The 20,189-nt window shown below is 40.3% G+C and overlaps 1 protein-coding gene across 3 annotated transcripts in view; it reads left to right on the top strand.

Moving 5' to 3' along the window:
* LOC118329739 (cGMP-dependent protein kinase 1) overlaps positions 1–20,189 on the top strand; it is a 77,119-nt gene that overhangs the window by 52,421 nt on the left and 4,509 nt on the right. For 2 of the 3 annotated variants that reach the window (XM_035664010.1, XM_035664008.1), the window contains exons 6-12: positions 3,239–3,316; positions 4,968–5,062; positions 11,797–11,862; positions 14,415–14,489; positions 18,677–18,773; positions 18,906–19,045; positions 19,772–19,861. In XM_035664010.1, coding sequence (XP_035519903.1) covers positions 3,239–3,316; positions 4,968–5,062; positions 11,797–11,862; positions 14,415–14,489; positions 18,677–18,773; positions 18,906–19,045; positions 19,772–19,861 — 641 coding nt within the window. Of the gene's footprint in view, positions 1–3,238; positions 3,317–4,967; positions 5,063–10,555; positions 11,568–11,796; positions 11,863–14,414; positions 14,490–18,676; positions 18,774–18,905; positions 19,046–19,771; positions 19,862–20,189 lie in introns of those variants that run through there. The other variant, XM_035664011.1, reaches the window with a different exon arrangement.

Below are 20,189 nucleotides of genomic sequence, written 5' to 3'. Positions count from 1 at the left end.
ATTTTTTTTTTACTTTTAACGGTATCTTTGCTACCGTTGGCTAACAACGGTAATATACTTATATATATTTGTTAGGCTATGTTCTTGGTAGTATTCAAGCTAATACAAGCTTGTCATCTTACGATAACAATTTGCGTTGAATGTCTGTTGCATGCATTATGTTGCTTGTGGTAGTTTAATGGTCATTTCTTGTATCATCCACACCTTTCGGCCCTGACACAAATCTATATTATAACTATCAATTTGTAGAGTAACGTTAATGCAAGAGGGGTCTTGTGTTCTTGTTACATTCATTTGTATTATACCATGGTCGGGGAATACTTGATTCTGATTGGCTGTTGGGTAGTACCTGATGTAGGACACCTACCAGTTCCAGCAAAACTGTCTGTTTACTGTTCACAAAATCTAGCCAAACATCTCATAAATACATCTCACAACACTGTAGTGTAGTCCTTCAGTGACTCATTGTCTGAACACCACAGGATGGCGAATTTAACACAAACTGACCCTGTGAACTCACTGATACTTTCTATAAGTGATGCTCCCACATCCCATTTGTTATTCAGCTTGCTACCTCAGGCAGTACACACTATCTATCTATCATGGCTGGAGAGCTAGCTTGTCTTGTTGTTAAACATACTGTTAAATTATAGCACTATTTTACTAAATTTTGCTATCATAACATTAGCTCTCTGGCTTGTGCCAAAGCACTCTATGAGCAGAGGGAACTAGAAACATTAACTTTTGCCAAGTCGCATCTATGGTTCGTCCTATTTACTGGAGTAGTGAACACTGTTTCCGTTTTTTTTTCTTTGGCAAGTTACCATGGTATAAGCAGGAATAATTAATGGACTTTGCGGAGCGTGTCGTACGATTCTGGCCTCCATGTCGTCCATTAGTTACTGATAATGCACACCTCGTTGGGCATTATCCATTACATGATACTCTATTCACTATTGAGGAAACTAGCCTAACTGATTAGATTTTTAATAACTAAGTTTGAGATAAGTGAAGTCATTTCAGACTTTATAGAACTGGGAGAATCAATGTATCACATTATAATTCATGCGAAAAATTATAGTTCAAGGTCCTTTGGCCCAAATCAGTTTGCACAAACTTAAAAACAAAGCCCATCAGACTGATCTGTGTTCCAATATATAGAAATAATGACCCCAGGTGATCTATAAATAGTTAACCTGGTACAGACACTTGATAAACATAGACATGTTACATGATATACTTGTCATTGTCCAATACCATAGGGTATTATTTGTACATAGTTAACAACAAGTACATTATTGGTGGTATGGAATACACCACGGAAAAACTACAACAAACATCACAGTATGGAACTTTTCTGCAAGTGGGTAAAGATAAAATTGATGGTAATGCAAAGACCTAACAGTTAACAGGGTCAGCATGGTAACAATGTAGCTCGACAGAAGCAGTTAAGCAATTAAGAGCCGGCTGGGATATTGAAAGGCAGGAGAACCAAGAAAAGGAAATCTATGCTTACACATAACAACCTTTATGGTGAAGGACAACTTCAAGGAAAAGAAAGACGTCATGAAAGTACATTGGCAGAAGCAGGCATAGTATCAGCAGCTACACTGGAAAGTGTAAACTGGGGGAAACATAGCTAAAGGGAGGACCTGCATGTTCTGTAAACTCAGGTAAAACTAATCTAAAATATTTTGTCAGCATGCCTGTGTGTCGATGTATATCATGTATGTGTATTCTTATACGGACCCACAGTCTTAACAAAGTCATGTCAAGACAGATTATTATTAATTTATTATGATATCCCAAAACCACTATTTTGCCAAAGTTAGATGTTTTTCATGCCATTCTAGACATGCCTATAAATGTACTCTGATTAATGTATGCAATGTGTGTGTTTGCTGAGGGAGATATTAGGGATTTGATTGAATTTGCATTTATCTGCTTTAATAGAGAAACCAAGTGGCAAACTTAAAAGTAGCATTAAAATAATTAAAACCTCTGAACATTTGCTTGAAGTTATTTCTTTGCTCTCACCCCATAAATAACCAATCAGTGATATCTGCTATTTGACTTGGCTTGTCCAAAGTTTGCCCTTTGTTTAAAAAAAAAAAGTTTTCTATGTGTTCGCCGAGGTTCTATAGGTTGGTGATGCTGGGTCAAATAATGGTTAGATCCATCACGTTGTCCTTTTCCTTGTCCTCTACTATAATTGATCATTTAAGTCTGAGATTGATTTTTGATTAGATAGATCTAGCTTGTTTTTTTCCCCTATGTTTTCCTCTCCTTGAAGAGAGAAATTATATAAATAGACAAACCTGAACTAAACTTTGTAACTGCAACCTACTATTAACAAGAAGCTCTGCTTTGGAGTGACACACAGCAGACATGAATCACACACAGTGCTGCAGTGTAAGGAAAGATCTGCTCATCATCTAACCTGAAATATCGAGCCGAGTCTTCAGTCAAAACTGTGGTCTGAAGTGAAGCGTGTTGTTTATTTTGCTGAAGGAAAATTAAAATCTCTCCTGAGTTTTTATTATAAAAACATGAACCGATGCATGTTAACATAACAACTGCTTATCAGTTTTTTTTAATGACTACTTTTTTACTATTTTTTTCATTATTTAGTTATGTCACATCTTATGTATCACTATAACTGAATCCGTCCTTGGAACAAGCGCATTCTTTATCCAACACTGAAGGTTATTTAAGGCATGGATGTGTCTGTGTGTGATAGTGTTTTTCTATCTATCTGCGTTAGCCTTGTGTTAGACTGCCGACAAGTCTGGATCATAGCATGTATGCTGTGATAGGCTCCAGCACCTACAACCCTAAACAGGATTGCTGGGTATAGAAAATGAATTGATGGATGGATATCCTGTATTAATTCTACTCTTGGAAAAGAGCTGTGATTTGCCTTTAGATTTGATGTAGGGGCATTCATTTATTCACTCATTCTCTTAACCTGCTTATTCATATTCAAGGTCGCAGGAGATATCTAGGCATGTAGTGGGTGGATGCAGAAAAGCACCCTGAAGAGCTTACCAGTGTGGTATTAACAAGAAAAAACATCTAATTGGGATTTATCCTACTGCACCCAATCCAGCATTAGTTCCTCTGAAGAGTATCTCTATCTCTCTGGTGACAGTGTCTTAATCCCAATGTGATAAAGGAGACAAAAGAATCCTAACGTCCCTGAATAACACTTCTCTGGTCTTCTCTTCTCTTTTGACAGACACATTATGAAGATGGAGAGTACATCATTAGACAGGGGGCCAGAGGAGACACCTTCTTCATCATCAGTAAAGGAAAGGTGAGAACAGTGCCTGTAGCCTACCACCAAATAATCATCACAACATCATGGCACAGGGTGTCAAGGAACACACGCCCGGCAAAAGACACATCTTTGAAGCAAAGTGGTAGTATTTTTGGGTGGAAGTTGGCTATCATCGGTCATCTCGAGATAGGGGAGAGGAGAGACAGAAGCGCAGCCTCTTTCATCATCTCTCGCAAGCAGCATTGGGATCGCTGAGGAAGGAGAATGGAGTCACTTTCATTTCACCTTTCTGCCATCGACACCGGCTTTCACGCTGTGCACAGATGACACGGCGTCTCGTCCAATATCAACACTGTCAGAGGGCTTTCATGTGCTTGTAACTGTTAGCATGTTTTTATGCGTAGATACCAGCTGCTCTTCCTCCTTACTTTCTCCCTGCTCGCCCTCCTCATCTTTATCCTTTTCCTGTTCCTCCTTCCACACTACCTTCTGGTCCGTCTTACACTTGTTCCTTCTTCTATGAGCTGCACTTGCTCGTGTTTCTCCTCCACCCTCCACCATCTCTCTTCCTCATCGTCGCTATGTACATTTGTTAACGAGACAGTTCTCAGTGTTAACAGTCTCCTAAACCCTGCCGCAAAGGTTAGATTTAGATCTTAAAGAGCTGGTAACCTAAAATACCCCCTAAATTCCCAGTGAGTGAGAGAAATTCACAGCATCTCTCAGGCCCAGGACATACAGCAGGTGTCACTGTAAAGGATGACAATGATAGATTTTTTTTTTTACTCTCCTTTGACCCCAAACAGATGCTTTCCGCCACACAAGGTCAGCACAACTGTAACACAAACATATTAGCCCATGGACAAAGACATGAACACACACACACATACACACACACACTCCTGACCTTATCATTGCTTTCTGCTTGGCTGTTTCCACATGTCTCACTTTGTCCCTATCTAGACCACAGGCGGTGCACTTTGTCTAGAGGACATTCCAACAGATTTGGGCATCTCACCACACACAATATGCCCCTTTGGTCTACACTTTTTGGCTTCTCAGAGCCTTTCCACTTCCTCTTTTTGCTTTTTTTTGCTCCCACACGATCATATTAGATCACGAATAATTACGCTGTCACTCAGGTGTAGATAGCATTACAGTGTGCTGGTGCTAGATACGCTGCTACACCTGTGCAGAACTGACTAATGTATGAAGACAAGAGCCTTCATTAGGTGAAACCACCATCTCCATTCACTTCCTCTAAAATCTACTAAAGTGCCATCACTTTGATTTGTAAAGTCTACCGGCACAGCACAGTGCTATCACTCACATGTCATCTGGCTAATGAAGTGGTCAGCGGCGCCTCCCAGATTGTGCACAGTGAAGGCTGTCACCTGTTTATAACAGACTACCCATGCACAGACATATCTATCACACCGGTGCTTCTCCCGTTTGTAATAGTGTGATTAGTTTGCCATCTTCAGAGATCATTTATATGTCAATTTCTTTTGGAATGATGTCTAAATGAAATGCTATTCCTCTCAAATGAAACTCCTCTCGTTTATTCACCACACATCTTCATTCTGTTATATGTCACCCCTTCTTTCTTCTATTGTTCCATCTTCCTCTCTGACACACTACTCTTCTCTTCTCTCTACTCCTCCTGCATTTCCATTTTTTTCGCCAGGTTAATGTGACCAGGGAAGACGTGCCCAATGGAGAACCTGTCTACCTGCGCAGCCTCGGAAAAGGAGACTGGTTTGGAGAGAAAGCACTGCAAGGGTAAGATTGTTTCTAATAACACTGCCTTTTCCAATTTAAATCTTCAGTTCTCCCGCTGTTTCTGTCACCCACTTCCCATCTAATTTTCACTTGCAACTTTTAATATGCTTCCTCTTACACTTAACATGCATTTTTCCATTCTAATTTACCATCAAGCAGCCTCCAGCTCTTATCTGTCCCTATTTTTTTCCCTACCACTCACTCTTCTTGAGAGGCATGATAACTTGCTAAATGTTTGGAAATGCTGAAAGCCGACTCATCACACAACTTCAGGCCTGATTTACTGTAGCTGTTACAGCAACATTGCTTGAGTTGTGACACAAAAATTCTCTCTGAACCGAAGACAGTTTGTTAAGCTTAAGCTGATCACAATGAAAGAGTCTAAACTGGCATAGATGAAAATGAAAATATGTTTTGAGCAGTAAATTTTAATAATGATCAGTTATGGGATCATAATTTCTAGCTGATACTATAAAAAAACAGCATGAATATTTAAAGATGCAGCTATTTTACCTCCAACCCCCTTTGCAGAAAGTACAATTGAGAGCACATACAATTACTGTGACATGCTCTTCTTCCTCACGCTCTATTTTTGCCCAAATCAAAAGAGAAAAAAAAGTGTTTATATTCAAGTGACAGTGGAGATCCCTCATAACCACACCAAGTGACAACCCGTCTGCTATATTTTGCACACAGCTACTGTATGTCACACAGACAAGAAACTGCAGGGAAAGAGTCATTTATTGTGAGTAGACTTTGGTGTTTGATAGTCATACTATATGCTCCCAGCTGAAGACTCATTTCATTTAGACAATATTATCTATATGCTTGATGATTATTTATTTACTTATTTTTAGATTTTTTTCTGTCTTGGTTGCCCGAACATTGTGATATCAAGGGCATCCCCATGCTGTCATTGACTGTAATAATGACTCTTCACTCTCTTCATACGTCTCTTATGAACATTTGTTTTGAATATGTGAGCGTAGTTGCTGTTACTAACAGAGCAGTGTCTGCCGATAGAGAGAAACAGGTAGTAAGCAGATATCTATACATCTATACTGTGTAAGCCTGTGCCAGGAACATGCATTATAGCTACCGAGTTTGAAGTAACCAGGCTGTACGTATACACTGCAGGGATCAAATGACTCACAGGCGCTGTTGACATTAGGTGCCTTCTAAGCACTCACATACTTTCACTGAAAGGACACTTCAGTGAAATAAAAATTTGCTTTTATGCTTCAGGCATCAAAGTGATGTTTTTACCCTGTTGTTTGTTCTGTCCTGTCACAACTGTGCGCCTCCATGCAGAGGGTGGGTATGGAAAAAAAGTCTTATGGCTGCACGGGGTCAGGTAGAAACAGACAACACAATGTATGCATTCATGCTCATACATTTGCATGCATGTGCATAGCCGACAGTGTCAACATTAAAGAAGTGGAGATGTCGCCATCTTGTGGCTGCTGAATGTGGAAGCCACCTCAAATTAGCTCCTGGGCTCTTAAAAATCACACCTCAAGAACTTATAGTAAACACTTTAAAACACAAAGAGGCTTAAGTTGAACCAAAGCAGTATCCTGTGAAGAATAAATGCTAGTTTATGTGTTGTCAAAACACACTGTAAATCACTGTTTTATCTTCAAAAGGATCACTCTAGATGTGTGTTCAGGAAACAGCTGGAATTGCACAGATGGCTGGCTTTCCCCATATGTTAAAGCTAATGACTATAGGATTTAAATTATGACAGAGCATTAAAATGCATGTGGGACATGTGAGGCACGGGAAGCCTGATCTCCTGGCAGTGGGAGGAGTAGGTTGTTCCAAATAGAAATTTGATCCTTTTACACTAATGAGACGTAAAAATGTGCTCTTTGATGAATGAGAGCATGACACAAAGTACAAATTTATAATGGATTGAGGAATTCACATACATACTGTAGGAGCCCTTATATAAATACATAATACTTCACTTTCATATAGTTATATCAGTGCATTTGTAGTGTATCCAGAATACGATTTCAAGTAGTGTGCTGTTCAAAACGGCTCTTCAAAGCACCATCAAGAGCATCTCATGAATTGTTTAATCCAGAAAACTATATCTCCTTTCTATATCCCACTAAAACAAAGTGTTCTACCCACCTCAGCATCTGCTTGGGAACACCTTTTGTCTTGGAGTGTCTTGAGCGAGAGAAGCCTTTTCAACTGCGCCTTTGATGGTGGAGCATGTCTCAAATTTAAATGATTGTGATGCTGGCTATCTTCGAACCAGGCTTTTGATCAGAGGGCTCTTCTGCAGGGCCATCTTTCTAATTAGAAGTTAACTGTGTGTGTCCTTGCTCATGAAACTCAATAGCCCCTACTCAAAGGCTACTCTGTCCATCTGAAGACGTTGCCTTTGATCTGTGAGAACAACATATTTACAAATCAAAGTCTCTCCTGCCAGCCATAATGGTTTCTGTGCGTGTGTTTTCTGTGTGTGTAAATTAAAGCAGCCACGAAGAAATCAGATTACATGTTCTCTACAGGGTTGAATACTACAGTAGGCTACCGTATCTGTATCTCAACCCAATAGGTGGATGTTCCAGGAAAAGATGGACAACATATTTTTCATTTCACATGCTTCCTGTCATGGTGAAGTTGACAGATCTACACCTAAGCCTCAAGGTGTAGATGCACACCTCAGTAGGTGTAAAGCAATGTGTTCCCTGACCTCCTCTCCTGAGTGTATTGTGTGTGTGTGTGTGTGTGTTTGTAGAGGTGTTCCAGTATAGGATGAGAGATTTGATGTCACTGACAGAAATGTGGTTGGTGTCACTGTCAGACCACTTTTAGACCAACTACAGCCTTGTGTTATGTCCCCCTCGGATAATTTTGAATCACTTTGGCGATCACTTTACTTTTCATATAGTGCCGTCATGTGTCCACTACTTTGGTTCATGACCAAAAACTTGCTAAAAGTACATTGTTTGTGCCAGTTATCAAGGGTAGCGTGATTACACAACATGTGTTTATACCTGCTAAACCTCAGCGTGTTAATATTGTCACTGGGACCATGTTTTAATGCTCATATTAACATGTAGCTCAGGCTCAAGCTGTTTTTTCCCCCTGACATTACTGCGGCAGTATCCATACTGAACCAACACAGTGGTCCTATTGAAATGAATTCTGCACCCCTCTCCCTTCCATCCAAGCCATACCCTCAGTCTTTTAATAGTTTATACCCCATGAGTCAAAGCATTAACTTAAGCCATTTGCAGTTAGCTACAAAATCTTTATTTACATTGCTGCTGTCTGTATCCTCTGTATATTTTGCATTGCTTTAAAGCATACCACAGGTTTTTAGACTGAAGACATTTCTTGTTTTACACAGCTACATTCAGCATGAAAATCCAAAGAAATACCAAATACTTGAAGCTTTTCTGAGACTGCTTGAGAAGTACTTCATCAAAGTGAATCCCATTTTGGAAACATGCACAATTGTCGTGTTGTAATGCAGTTATGAACAGGGACTGTTTAGAGTTTCCCACAGACCAAACATTTATTTTAGGTGTTGGAACCCAAGGGGTATTGGGGTGGGGTTGGTGGGGGATCTGAAAACAACATTAAGCATTGAGAGTCAGCTGCAGCTAGAGCATGTACCATTCTTGCAGACTGATCTGTCAACTGCATGTCCAAATCCAAAGAGAGTGAGAAATAATAAATACAAACACTGCCATAAACGGTTTATTTTTGGGCAGGCCACTAAAATAAATTCTATACACAAGAAACACTGGTTCGCAGCTATTGTGTTGGTGTGTTTGAGGCAGGCTCAGATATCTCCTTTTCATGCTGTCCATGTTTGGCTATTCTAACATAGCTTATGAATAATGTTCAGCCGCTAACACTTAAGCCTTGGATGTTGAAGCTTGAAAAACAGAACAGGAATGCACCAATAGGGAAGTGTTTTTAAAGCAATTTCAGCCAGTGGCGGCCTGCAAGAATGGTAAAAATATATTCATAAATGTAAAAATGTATGGTATGCCTTGGAATGTGGCCATACTCCGCCGTGATGTGGAAAATGCTTGATTTGTAGTAAATGGGAAAAAGCTGCACAAACACTACTGCAGTCATTTACTTTAATACCAACCTGTGAAGTTATCAACAGCCATGCAGGCCCACCTGAATACCTCCCAGTCACAGAATTGAAGCACAAATGATTGGCTGTGTATCCCACAGCCACCTCTTGTTCTTGCCCCAGTCCTGACCCTGGCTTTACTTCCCTCACTGCAGCCCATAGCTACTGCCCCACTCTCAGCCTCCAAGCCTGAACGTTATTTTCTTAACCCCCTTCCCGGGACACCAGATCACCGTCCAATTACCAGGTTCATTTCAACTATCTACTGGAAATCAACACCACAGGCTCCCTCCTGTGTAAGTCCAAAGGACATTCCAGACACAGCATGCAGCTGCTTTTAGTATGTATGTGCTTGAGCATGTGTGTGTGTGTGTGTGTGTGTGTGTGTGTGTGTGTGTGTCTGTTTTCCAATGCATTTCTTGTTACGCCGCAATTAACAAGTGCAGAGCCATCTTTGGCTTAGTGGATGACTTAGGCTCAGCGGTGTGCAAATGAATCATTCTGACAGATATTATTTAGCGATTGTGTTTCACATAGAGCATCGCTAGTATCAACGCAATGGCACACTAAATTGTTTCCCTCAGCTACAGTCGAGTAGCAGGGGACAGGTGTAACAAGTGGCTCTCTAAAATGAAACCCTTGAGGTCCCTTAAGGATGATTTATGCTTACATAACCTCAATTTCAATATAGCCCAAAGTGTCATGTTGTTTTGTTGTATCACCATGGTTAGTAAATTATACAAACCCTGTACACTTTCTTTTATCAGACAAATTAACTTGTGTAACAGATTGTGGGTGTCACTGTTGTGGTAGCTCATTATCACTGATGAGAAAACTGATGTGTGTGTGTGTTTGTGTGTGTGTGTGTGTGTGTGTGTGTCTGTTTGTCTGATGCGTTGACTTTTGTACCATTTAGAAAATCTTACGCATAATCTGCTAAAATGTTATATTAAATGAGAAGCTGAATCTGAATGAAAAGTGAAATTAAATCTGGCATTCTTGAGTTACTGACTCATGACTATTGAGCATTTTGAATGAACATCTATTTGAGAAGCATTTTTGTCGTGTCCTTGGATACATACATATACATTATTTGAAATTAATTGAATAGGTTGGCTTAAGTTACTCGACACAGGCAGGTAAATTTGTAGAAGCAGAGACTATAGCTTTTGAAAAGGGACAGCTGGCACATTGTTACTGGCAAACTCACAGCTGGCACATTACAAGCATTTGTCCCCCAACATCCCTTAACAGCGCAAGTTAACTCCCTATTCAGCTTCTGAATATTTGAATAATCATCAGATTAAAACTACGTTATGAGGGTCTCTTATGCTTTCCTTTATGAATTAAACTAATCCAAAAACTCTTTGCACCTCAATATCGTGCGATGTTAACCATTGATAACTAATTTCTTCTGACTGTCACTCAACAGGAATCTTGTTCCCCAAAGTAATTATCACATAATCAGAAGTAACCACCATGGTGTGGCTCTGCGTCTTCTTTCAAACTGGGACATTTGTTCTTCTTTCACCCATTAACCTGGTTATTAATACTGTAAGCATGCTTGTTAATGATACTGAATGCTGTTGAGGCCAAACAGAAAAACAGGTGGAGCAGTGTTAGCCAGAGTATTGTGTTAAGAGCATGGATGCAGGTCATAGGAGCTTAGCAGAGGTGAATGAAATACTGTATGTGCTATACTAGCTAGAGGGCCCCCAATAGTCATCTGTTAATATATCCCATGCCCGTGACAAACACTGCCTTCCTCTCCTCTGCTCTCTTCTCCTCTGTAGTCCTCACCTTTCAAAGTGTGTTGTTCCCCCACCAGCTGTGACCTTTATTCAAAGGGGTCAGCAGAAAGAGTGAAGCAGAGTGTGTCTGTGTGCGTGTATGTGTGTGAGTCTGTGCGTGGGGAGGGAGGGTTGTGCGTGTGTGTTTGGAAGAGGGAAGGCAGAGGGAGTTGACATAGCATGAGGAGGAATTATCACCTCAGCTCATTGAAATAGGTTGCTGTATGTCTGAGTTCAGATCAGACACAGAGGGTGGTTGTTACTGTTAGCACTTCGAGTGAATTGAGTCAACTCTAGAACAGAACTGTAATGTTAATAATGTAATATTTTAGTCTGCGTTATAATGTGGATAACACTGCACTTGGATTAGAGGTTTATACACAAGTACTACAGACGTTTCCTTTGTTGGAGGGCTGCCCCGGGCAGTGCGCTGGTTCAGAGTTAGAGCTTATCGCTGTGGGACTCTGTGTGCAGAAAAATCTTTACAGTGAAGGATGGATTCTTGGGACACAGACTCGGAGGATTCATGCGACTGGGGCGACTCCTCTGAAGAAGCGTCATCATCAGAGGAAGATGAGCTTGATGTCAAATATAATAAAGAGTAATGCCAATCATGCAGTACTGTGTGTTGCCTGTTGAGAGGGATGTTTTCATTGTGTACCAATGTCATTTATGGAGCGAATGGAATTGAATCATCATCACAGATCTGATAAATTATTTTAAATGAATAATAATTTGATTTAATAATGGCCTCACAGTGTGTGATCATTGGATCAATTGTGGCAATTTTGTTATTGTGCCTGATTGTGTTGTATGATCTTTTTATCCAGGGAGGACATCAGGACGGCCAACGTCATTTCGGCAGAAGCAGTCACGTGTCTAGTCATCGACAGAGAGTGAGTATCAAACAAGAAAAATCCATTAAAAATAAATGCATTTGGCCAGCAAATGAATGTCTGTCTGGCAGCCATGCAAACTTAGCCCATAAATTCTGCTTTGCTCATTATGTTCAAGCAATCAGAGGCTACAGAAGTGCTACCTTTACTGAGGCGTCAACATGAACCGACTGCTACACCATAGTAGATAAATATAGCACACATTTAAGGGTCATTGCTTTTCAATATAAAAAACATCAAGGCTCTCGTGTAAATTATAATGGTCCTAAAGTATACAATAAGATTATTTTTGATGAATTCAGTCAATGCGAGGTGCGAAATAGATTTGCGGGATCATGCTTCACTTCACTTCACACGTTTGGAGTCATAAAAGGCATTAACGTCATCACCTAAAGTTTGACTCCGCCGATTGATCGAGCTTCCATCTTCAGGACTCACCTAACTCTTGTGTAAATCTTTTCCAGACGCAAACCACTGAATGAATGAAAGATTTGGAAAGTTAAGTGACGTCAAGAGAGGATAGGCATAAATAAATCTTTAATCCTAAATTAATTCCAGTAAACACTTTAGTTTTAGGCTCCATTTGTGCAATAATGAGTAATGAATACAATTTTTTCACTGATGTTTGCTAGAAGATCAAAGAGAAAATCCACATTGCCCTTTAATACTAATCTCAGCTCAAATATTTGCTGTGGTCCTTTTATTGCAGTAACACGGTTTGACATTTCACTACAATGTTTATCATGTATTTACGGTAAGATCAAACTTAAAAAAAAAAAAAACTCATTCCATCTCCATCTTTAGCATTAAGTCATGTGGTGAGAATAGAGACAGATGGATATGGGGCGTGGGGAGGATGGTAGACAGTATCAGCTTACCCAGGGCCTCCCTCTGGCCTCAGGGAACACGGCAGGCACAAATGGGCCATCCTCACAGCTAGCAGAGGGGATAGTGAGTGAGTCATCCAGCACAGGTGATTACCACCGCCTGTCATACAAGTAGCTAATGCTGTCCCAGCCCACAGAACTAGAACCCACAGAACCCAACCAGAACAGTTTTAGTGCAGATGCCAGGTTGTTAGTATTTAAACAAAAATGTTATTCTCTGTGTGTTTATTCATTTCCTGTATGTCCGCACATGTGTGATGCATTAAAACAAAACGGTAAAGCTTAAGAGGTAAGATAAGGATAACTGCAGGAGCTGTGTTGGATGAAAAGGGAGGAGATAGAGACAGTGGGAAAGAGACAGGGCATAAAAACAAGCGGCAGGGAGTCACCGATTCACTGCAGACACTGTAAGCAGCAAAACATTTAAAGAAAAGCTCAGCTCGAAAACAGTGCCAGCTCACAGGCATTATGGTCTCAACAGGAGAGAACACCAGATGTATTACATCGTCTGGCTGACAGCTTGATGAGCTTTGTATGAAAACTGTCTCAGTTGGTTGTTCTTCCAGGATGTATTTTAGCATAATGCAGCCAAACTTCAGAGAGAAATGAGCCAAAGTGCAGTTATTATTTTTCATGTGCCAGATCTCCCGTGAGTGCAACTTTGGAGGATTTTATATATTGTGTAGCTTATTATTCTCCAGTTAACATCTCATTGTAATCTTTCTCTAACTTTCTATCCTATTTAGTAATGACAATTAAAGGCCCAGTGTGTAACATTTTGGGGGATCTATTGGCAATGAAATAAAATATTCATAAGTTCATTAGTGTATTATCAGCTTGTGTTTTTGTTACCATCAGGTCCCCTTCTAGGGAGTCGGCCATATTGAACTGCCATGTTTCCACAGTAGCCTAGGGCCTTTAGGGTTTTTCACAAATTTCCTGGCCACCATATTTTCTCTGACACGCTTGGAAGGCGAGCTGCAACTTCACTGCTAGATGCCTTTAAATCCTACTACACCCTGGTCCTTTAATTAAGTTCTGGTATATCTATTAAGAAAAGTATTATTGTACCGGTAAATATTATTGTGTTTTTTTATTATTAAGGCCTGAAAAGAACATTGTTGCATGATTTCTTTTAGTTGAATAACTTAACTCACTTAGTACAAAGTACTAAAAGAACAGAAAATATTGTGTGTGGATTTTATGTCTAATGATAACTTTTTTTACTCAGCACAGTATGTTTTCTAATTTATTATTCATTCATTAAAACATTTATGCACAGCCACTACTTTTGTCTCGAAAATTCCCACTCAGCCCCCCCGTCTGCTATCACACTGTTTTACACCTCTTTGGGGTAGCTCTGTCTTCTCGTCTGTTCTCAGTGATTTTTTAGAGGCTTGTCTCTAAAAGCAGACTGATGAATATTTAATAGTAACTGGCAGTGTTTTTTATCGCTGTCTGTCCATATATTGTACAGGCTTCTTATACGGATCGCCTCCAGTGTACAGAACAAACCACTTTATTTCCTCTAACCATGAACTATTCTTTCATTACATTCAGTAAGTGGAGAATATTATTTTGGGCTAGACTGTAGATTCTTGAACAAAATCATGTAGAAAAGTTTGATCATGTGCTGTTTTAACTAATTCACTGTCTGTGTTTCAGTTCATTCAAGCATCTGATTGGAGGTTTGGAGGATGTGTCCAGTAAAGGCCATGAGGATGCAGATGCCAAAGCCAAGTAAGACAATTAGAATGTATTAATATGCATGAATAATTAAAATGCGAATACATTTTATTGCTTTGGGCTTAATTGATTTTTGTTTTGCTCATCTTTTGTTTTAATCAATTCGTTTTTGCAAATTAATTTTTCAGTCACAATAACCTTTTAAAATGTTGTACCATATCGTGACTGCTCATCGGCTGCAACATTTTTTAAAGAAACATGCTCTCGGCCAGCTGTTAATACATTGTGCCTTTAAGTCTGTTACATAACAAGACAATACCCATGTGGCAGGCCAGAAAGCATAGGTTATGACCTCCGCCTCTATTTCTGGAGGAATTAATATGTACTCTATTTATCGTCGCTATGGAAACAAGAGAATAGCACAATAGAAGGCACAGGGCACCTTGGCAATGAGGTGGGCATCTTGGGGTTCAGGCAGCTACGTATTGGCATAATCTGATACCTGGCTCGCTCGGTGCTATGTTGTGAGTCAAGGTGAGGAGAAACAAGAACCCGGTAATGACAGATTACACAGAGCGAGGGAGCAGGGACAGCTTATCACCAGTGAAAGGGAAAGAGAGATTTACATAGATGAACAGAGTGAGGAGAGACATGGAGAGAACAAGACGGGTGACACAGCGGACTAGACTTCTGTCCGATGCTTTGGATTTCGAGCTGAGTGTCAGTCATCTTTGGCAAGCCAGTGGAATTTAGTCAGCAAAGAGCAGAACATAACACCAGTTAGTGGGTTGGACAGAGGCACTGAGGAAAGAGAGAAGACGGGTATAATCAGGGGGCGCAGTGGCTTGCCTGGCCTTCAGCCCTGGCTAGTTGCCCCTTATGGCTGACTAACACTGGTGATTGCTCTGCCAGCAGATGTGTGTGATAGAACGAGACCTGCAGTGTGCCTTCTGTGCCCCATTATTCCCCTCCCTAGGTCTTCAGGGAAGCCAGTTTAAGATTAGTTTCATGCAAATGAGTAAGAAATCCTACTTTTCGATGGCCATCATTTGTAACCTTATTATCAACCCTATTCTCTACAGAACGTAACCTTAAAATAAAGCCACTCTCGCCTTCTGCTGCCTGAAATCTGTCACATCAAAGCCGTTTTCACCCTGATTATGGTAGCTTTCCCTGCTGCGTGTGTGTCGTCTCTCACTGGCACTCCCCGCTCAGCAGAGCACATTTGTTTCTTGGTGAGGAAAGCCTGAGTCAGGATCCCACGGTGATGGAAACTATCTCTAATTGGTCACAGTGGATAAGCACCGTGCAGCAGTACTGTAACTATACAGCAAACTACAGCTGCTCTCTGTGAGGCTGACAGGTCTTTTCTTCAAAGACGAGCTAGCTCCCTGCTATGTGCTATATGTGCACATTGTTTTTGATCAAGCTGTTGCTTCTCCCTGCGGGAGGGGCTTCATGCTACACAAAGTAAAGCGAATACATTTGTATCTTTTTTGCATGCATAAAGGTGAGGTAAGAATCTGTTACCATCTAAATTCCCTAATATGTACTTAAATACCATACAGTTGCAGAAGTCTTAAAAACATATGTTTTTTGGTGTGTCCTGGTGGCTTATAAGTTACTGGTGTCCCTGGTGGAGGACCTAATTCCTTAACTCTCTCTCCCCTCATTCTCTGTCATCTGTACTGTTGATAAAGGCATACAATGTCCTAAAAAATAACTTTTTCATTCAAATTCTCATTAAAATCTAATTTAAATCAAAATTAAACTTGAATCAAATCTTTCCACTTACTGCTAAACACAGCCCATCCTGCGAGATAACTCTTTATGAGTGAAGATTGATGAGAAAATATGACCCAGTATAACCCAGCGTGTCGCATGTCCGTTGAGCAGGTGTAGGAGTTCAATAAGCAGGAATTACTGGTAAATAAAAGTGGCATTTAATGAGAGTCAGTTCTAAGGTCAGAGATGTTGTCCTCTCTCCTCTCCCTTGAGTCAGGCTAGACCAAGATGAACCGGAGAAAAGGAAATAAGGATAATAGCACACACACACTCTCACATTTACACTCACACACACTTAGACACATGGGGATTGCATCATTTTTTATGATCTCATCCGTTCACTGATACAGATTATCACCCACTGGGGTGCTACTTGACCCGCACAGGAACACTTTGTATTGCAGTGCTAGTAATGGATTGGGCAGTAATAAGTAACATGTCATTTCAACCTCATATAAGGGGCCTCAAATACATGTGCTGCGTAACTAACCAGGGTTACATTACAGTGTTGGATCCAGCTGAGCTCTGTGTTAGTTTTTATTCAAGGTCATGGTTTAGAGACATCTATTTAAGGTGGATGTATGGTTTCAGTCCCACTGGGTCTGCTTGCCAGTATCATATTCCATCTAGTGCTTTAGCCATGAAGTGTGCTGTTCTGCCTATCTGAAGAAAATGAATCTGTATGAGTATTTGTCTTTCTGCTTTAGTAAATATATCCAGTGTTCATCAATTCCCAGAAAGTCTGTGTCCTTGGTTGACACATAGAGCGACAGGAAGTAGTTTTCCTAAAATGAAACTATTGATTACCATTCATTGCAGTGAACTTCACCAGCTGGTTCCATGGTTGTCTTATTCTACTCACTTGAAGAGGATTTGATCTTTTTCACAGAATAGAATAAAAGGGTTGATTCTTACGTTGCCTGCTTCATACAATAGCTTCATTTTGTGCTTCAGCCTTGAAAGGCGAAGCTTGTTCATTGGCCCTAAGTATTCCGCTCCCTTCCTTAATACTTCTAATGGAGCAGCGCTGCCATCTGCTGGCCAAATGATACTATTACTTTTAAACCTTTTTAAAGACCTGCATAATTTAAAATGACCCCCTCTTTCCATGGAAGAATTTACGAGACCTCCTTCATTAACAGGACCCGTACACGTCATGTCAACATCTCATAGACTTTGTGTGCTGTTTTCTCTGTTTGTCCACATGTCAGTCACTACCATAAATAACCCTGTCCCAAACACAGTAATTCATGTACTCTCGGTTACTAGTCTCTGACCTCTTGTTAAGCAGAGAGCATTTTGGGATTTGAAGTGTTTTCTGGGCCAGCTTCCAGATGATGGGAGGGGAGAAAAAGATGAAAGGATCACCCGTGAATCTTCCACGCTAGTAGTTGTGCCTATATACACACACAAATAAACAGTGACTGTCCTGGTAACCTGATGTGTTTCTGAGAAACACCATGCTCAATAACGTGCCAACACGTGCCTACTGTGTCCACTGGTATGCAGCTTAGGGAAAAGGTTTTACTGTTCCAGCTTGCAGTATAACTGAAGTGTGTCTGGTGGATCTGATGGAGCAACATTATCTTTCCACGTCTCAAATGGCCACATAAGCCTAATTGGCAAAAGTAAGAGTCTCATTTACCATTTTATTTATCAAATTCACACCCAGAACAGTATAAAATGAGTCACAGTTTAGGTAAATAAACTTAATCCCTGCTGCTTCACGAAGGAAGACTGCTGATTTATCTAAACATGTCTTCTTCGTAGGAGTATTTTTTGATACATGTCTACAAAATGCTATTTTTGGCATCCAGCTGTACTGTTTTTGTGCAAGAAAAGGCTTGACGTGGAGGCGATAGTCTGTTCTGAGTGACCCAGATAGGGCTGCCCAGGCTCAGATCTGTCCTAAGCCCACTGATCCAGAGACTGAGCTGATGAAACTCTGTCTGGATCAAACAATAACCAAAGAAGACACGAGGCATCTGGGGATAAGGGGTGGACACGTGGAAACAATCTCCGCCACCAGCATGTGCAGGTCTGCAATGGCATGTTGGGGTGTTTGATGGCAGAGCCAAGGCATGTCTTCAGAGCCAGCTAAGTAGTGAGTGGCTCGTGTGACGGACGTCCCGTCTTTGTTCTTTCCTATTAAGAATGGGGACAAGCTGGGAATAAATAGTTTGTGTTCAAAGAAAAGTCAGAGTGCTTTACCAGAGGACTAAACTCAAACACACCTTGTTCATGTTCAAGTTCATATTTATATACTCCACATCCTCAATAACATCCTTCATAGATTACTAGGAGTTAAATCCTCTAAGATTTGCAAACAAATGAGCTGAAAGAGAGACGGATATTTTGTCTCAGGTTGTTAAAAGTGGATTATCTCTTTCATTCTTCATCTCGTCTCTAATCCTGTTCCCATTCTGTCTTTTTCCCCCCTTTTTCCGGCACCACAGGTATGAAGCAGAGAATGCGTTCTTCTTCAATCTCAACCTGGCTGACTTCAACATCATTGACACGCTGGGGGTTGGTGGCTTTGGTCGCGTCGAGCTGGTAGGGGGCATTGCGCTGTGACAGAAACATGAATGATCTGTTTTTACATCTTTGCAATTGTCTAACAGGCTGTGCGGGTTAATGTGCAGGCTGACCTCGTGTCTGAATTTCTTTATTCCCTTCCCACTGCAGGTTCAGCTCAAGAGTGACGAGAACAAAACCTTTGCCATGAAGATCCTGAAGAAGCGGCACATTGTCGACACAAGACAGCAGGAGCACATTCGCTCAGAGAAACTCATCATGCAGGAGGCCCACTCTGACTTCATTGTTAGGTATACCTCCTGAACAGCTTCACTGAAACACAATATAAATCTACTGCATATGCCACACATATTACAAGGATCCGTACTTTATTACCTTGGAGCCAGAGGGTCATGATTACCACGGTTTTCTTCACAGAGCACGCAAGTTCTTTGTCATGTCGATAAAGGTTTCCTCTCACATGCAAGTCAAGTGTATTGTAAACAGTGAGTGAATGAATGTGTGTCTACCTGTGATGTTCCTGAGATACCCTGGTGAACTATGCATGGTGTTTTTTCTCCTTTCTTCTCTGTGTATGCTGGGAAATGTTCCAACTTCTCTGGACCCTGAAAGATAATTTATAATTTTTTAATCAAGTTTTTATGTTTATTTTACACTATACAGTATATACAATGTCTATATAAAGGTCTACACGCCCTCTCAAAGGTTGCAGTTGTTGTTGCCTTAAGCCGCAATTAAACTTTTTTCTCAATCATTTGGATATTGTAAGTAGTATCAGCAAAAATCTAAACAAAACAATTGCTTTATTTCCGACCAGTGTTTAAAAAAGAATTAACTAAAATTGCTTCCTACACAGCTGGGGTTTTTATTTGTGTTAATGAAATAATTACATCCCACAGCAGGCATAAAGATATTATTTATAATTGTATGTTTCAAAATTTTGATTAATTATACTTCTCCAACCAGGCATTCATCAAATATTTAGTTTGAGATAACATCCACTTTTCTGTTTTCAGACTCTACAGAACATTCAAGGACAGCAAGTACCTCTACATGCTGATGGAAGCTTGTTTAGGTGGAGAGCTGTGGACCATTCTTAGAGACCGGTAAGCTCTATTTCACCAGGTCAGATAAAGCTGAATTGCATTAGCTGTGTCACATTTCTGTTAATGCTGCAAAGAGGAAGTATCTCAACATGTCGAGAGTTGCAGTTACAATAATAATCCTGAAACCTCAAGTATTTGAGTCATGTTCTTTTGCAAGATTTCCAATTATTTCCCCTTCACAGTTTTCAATTTACCATTACAGTAATGTCTGTGGTTCACATGAGCTTAACACATTTAGCACTGACATAAATTACACATTTATATCTCAAACAATGTTAGCTTTCTACCATATATATACCACGCAATATATATATGTTATATGTATATA

The sequence above is a fragment of the Morone saxatilis genome, unplaced genomic scaffold (assembly GCF_004916995.1).
Source record: "Morone saxatilis isolate NCDOM2014 unplaced genomic scaffold, NCSU_SB_2.0 Contig19, whole genome shotgun sequence".
Classification (NCBI taxonomy): Eukaryota; Metazoa; Chordata; class Actinopteri; family Moronidae; genus Morone; species Morone saxatilis.
This window is presented reverse-complemented; position numbering and strand designations above follow the sequence as displayed.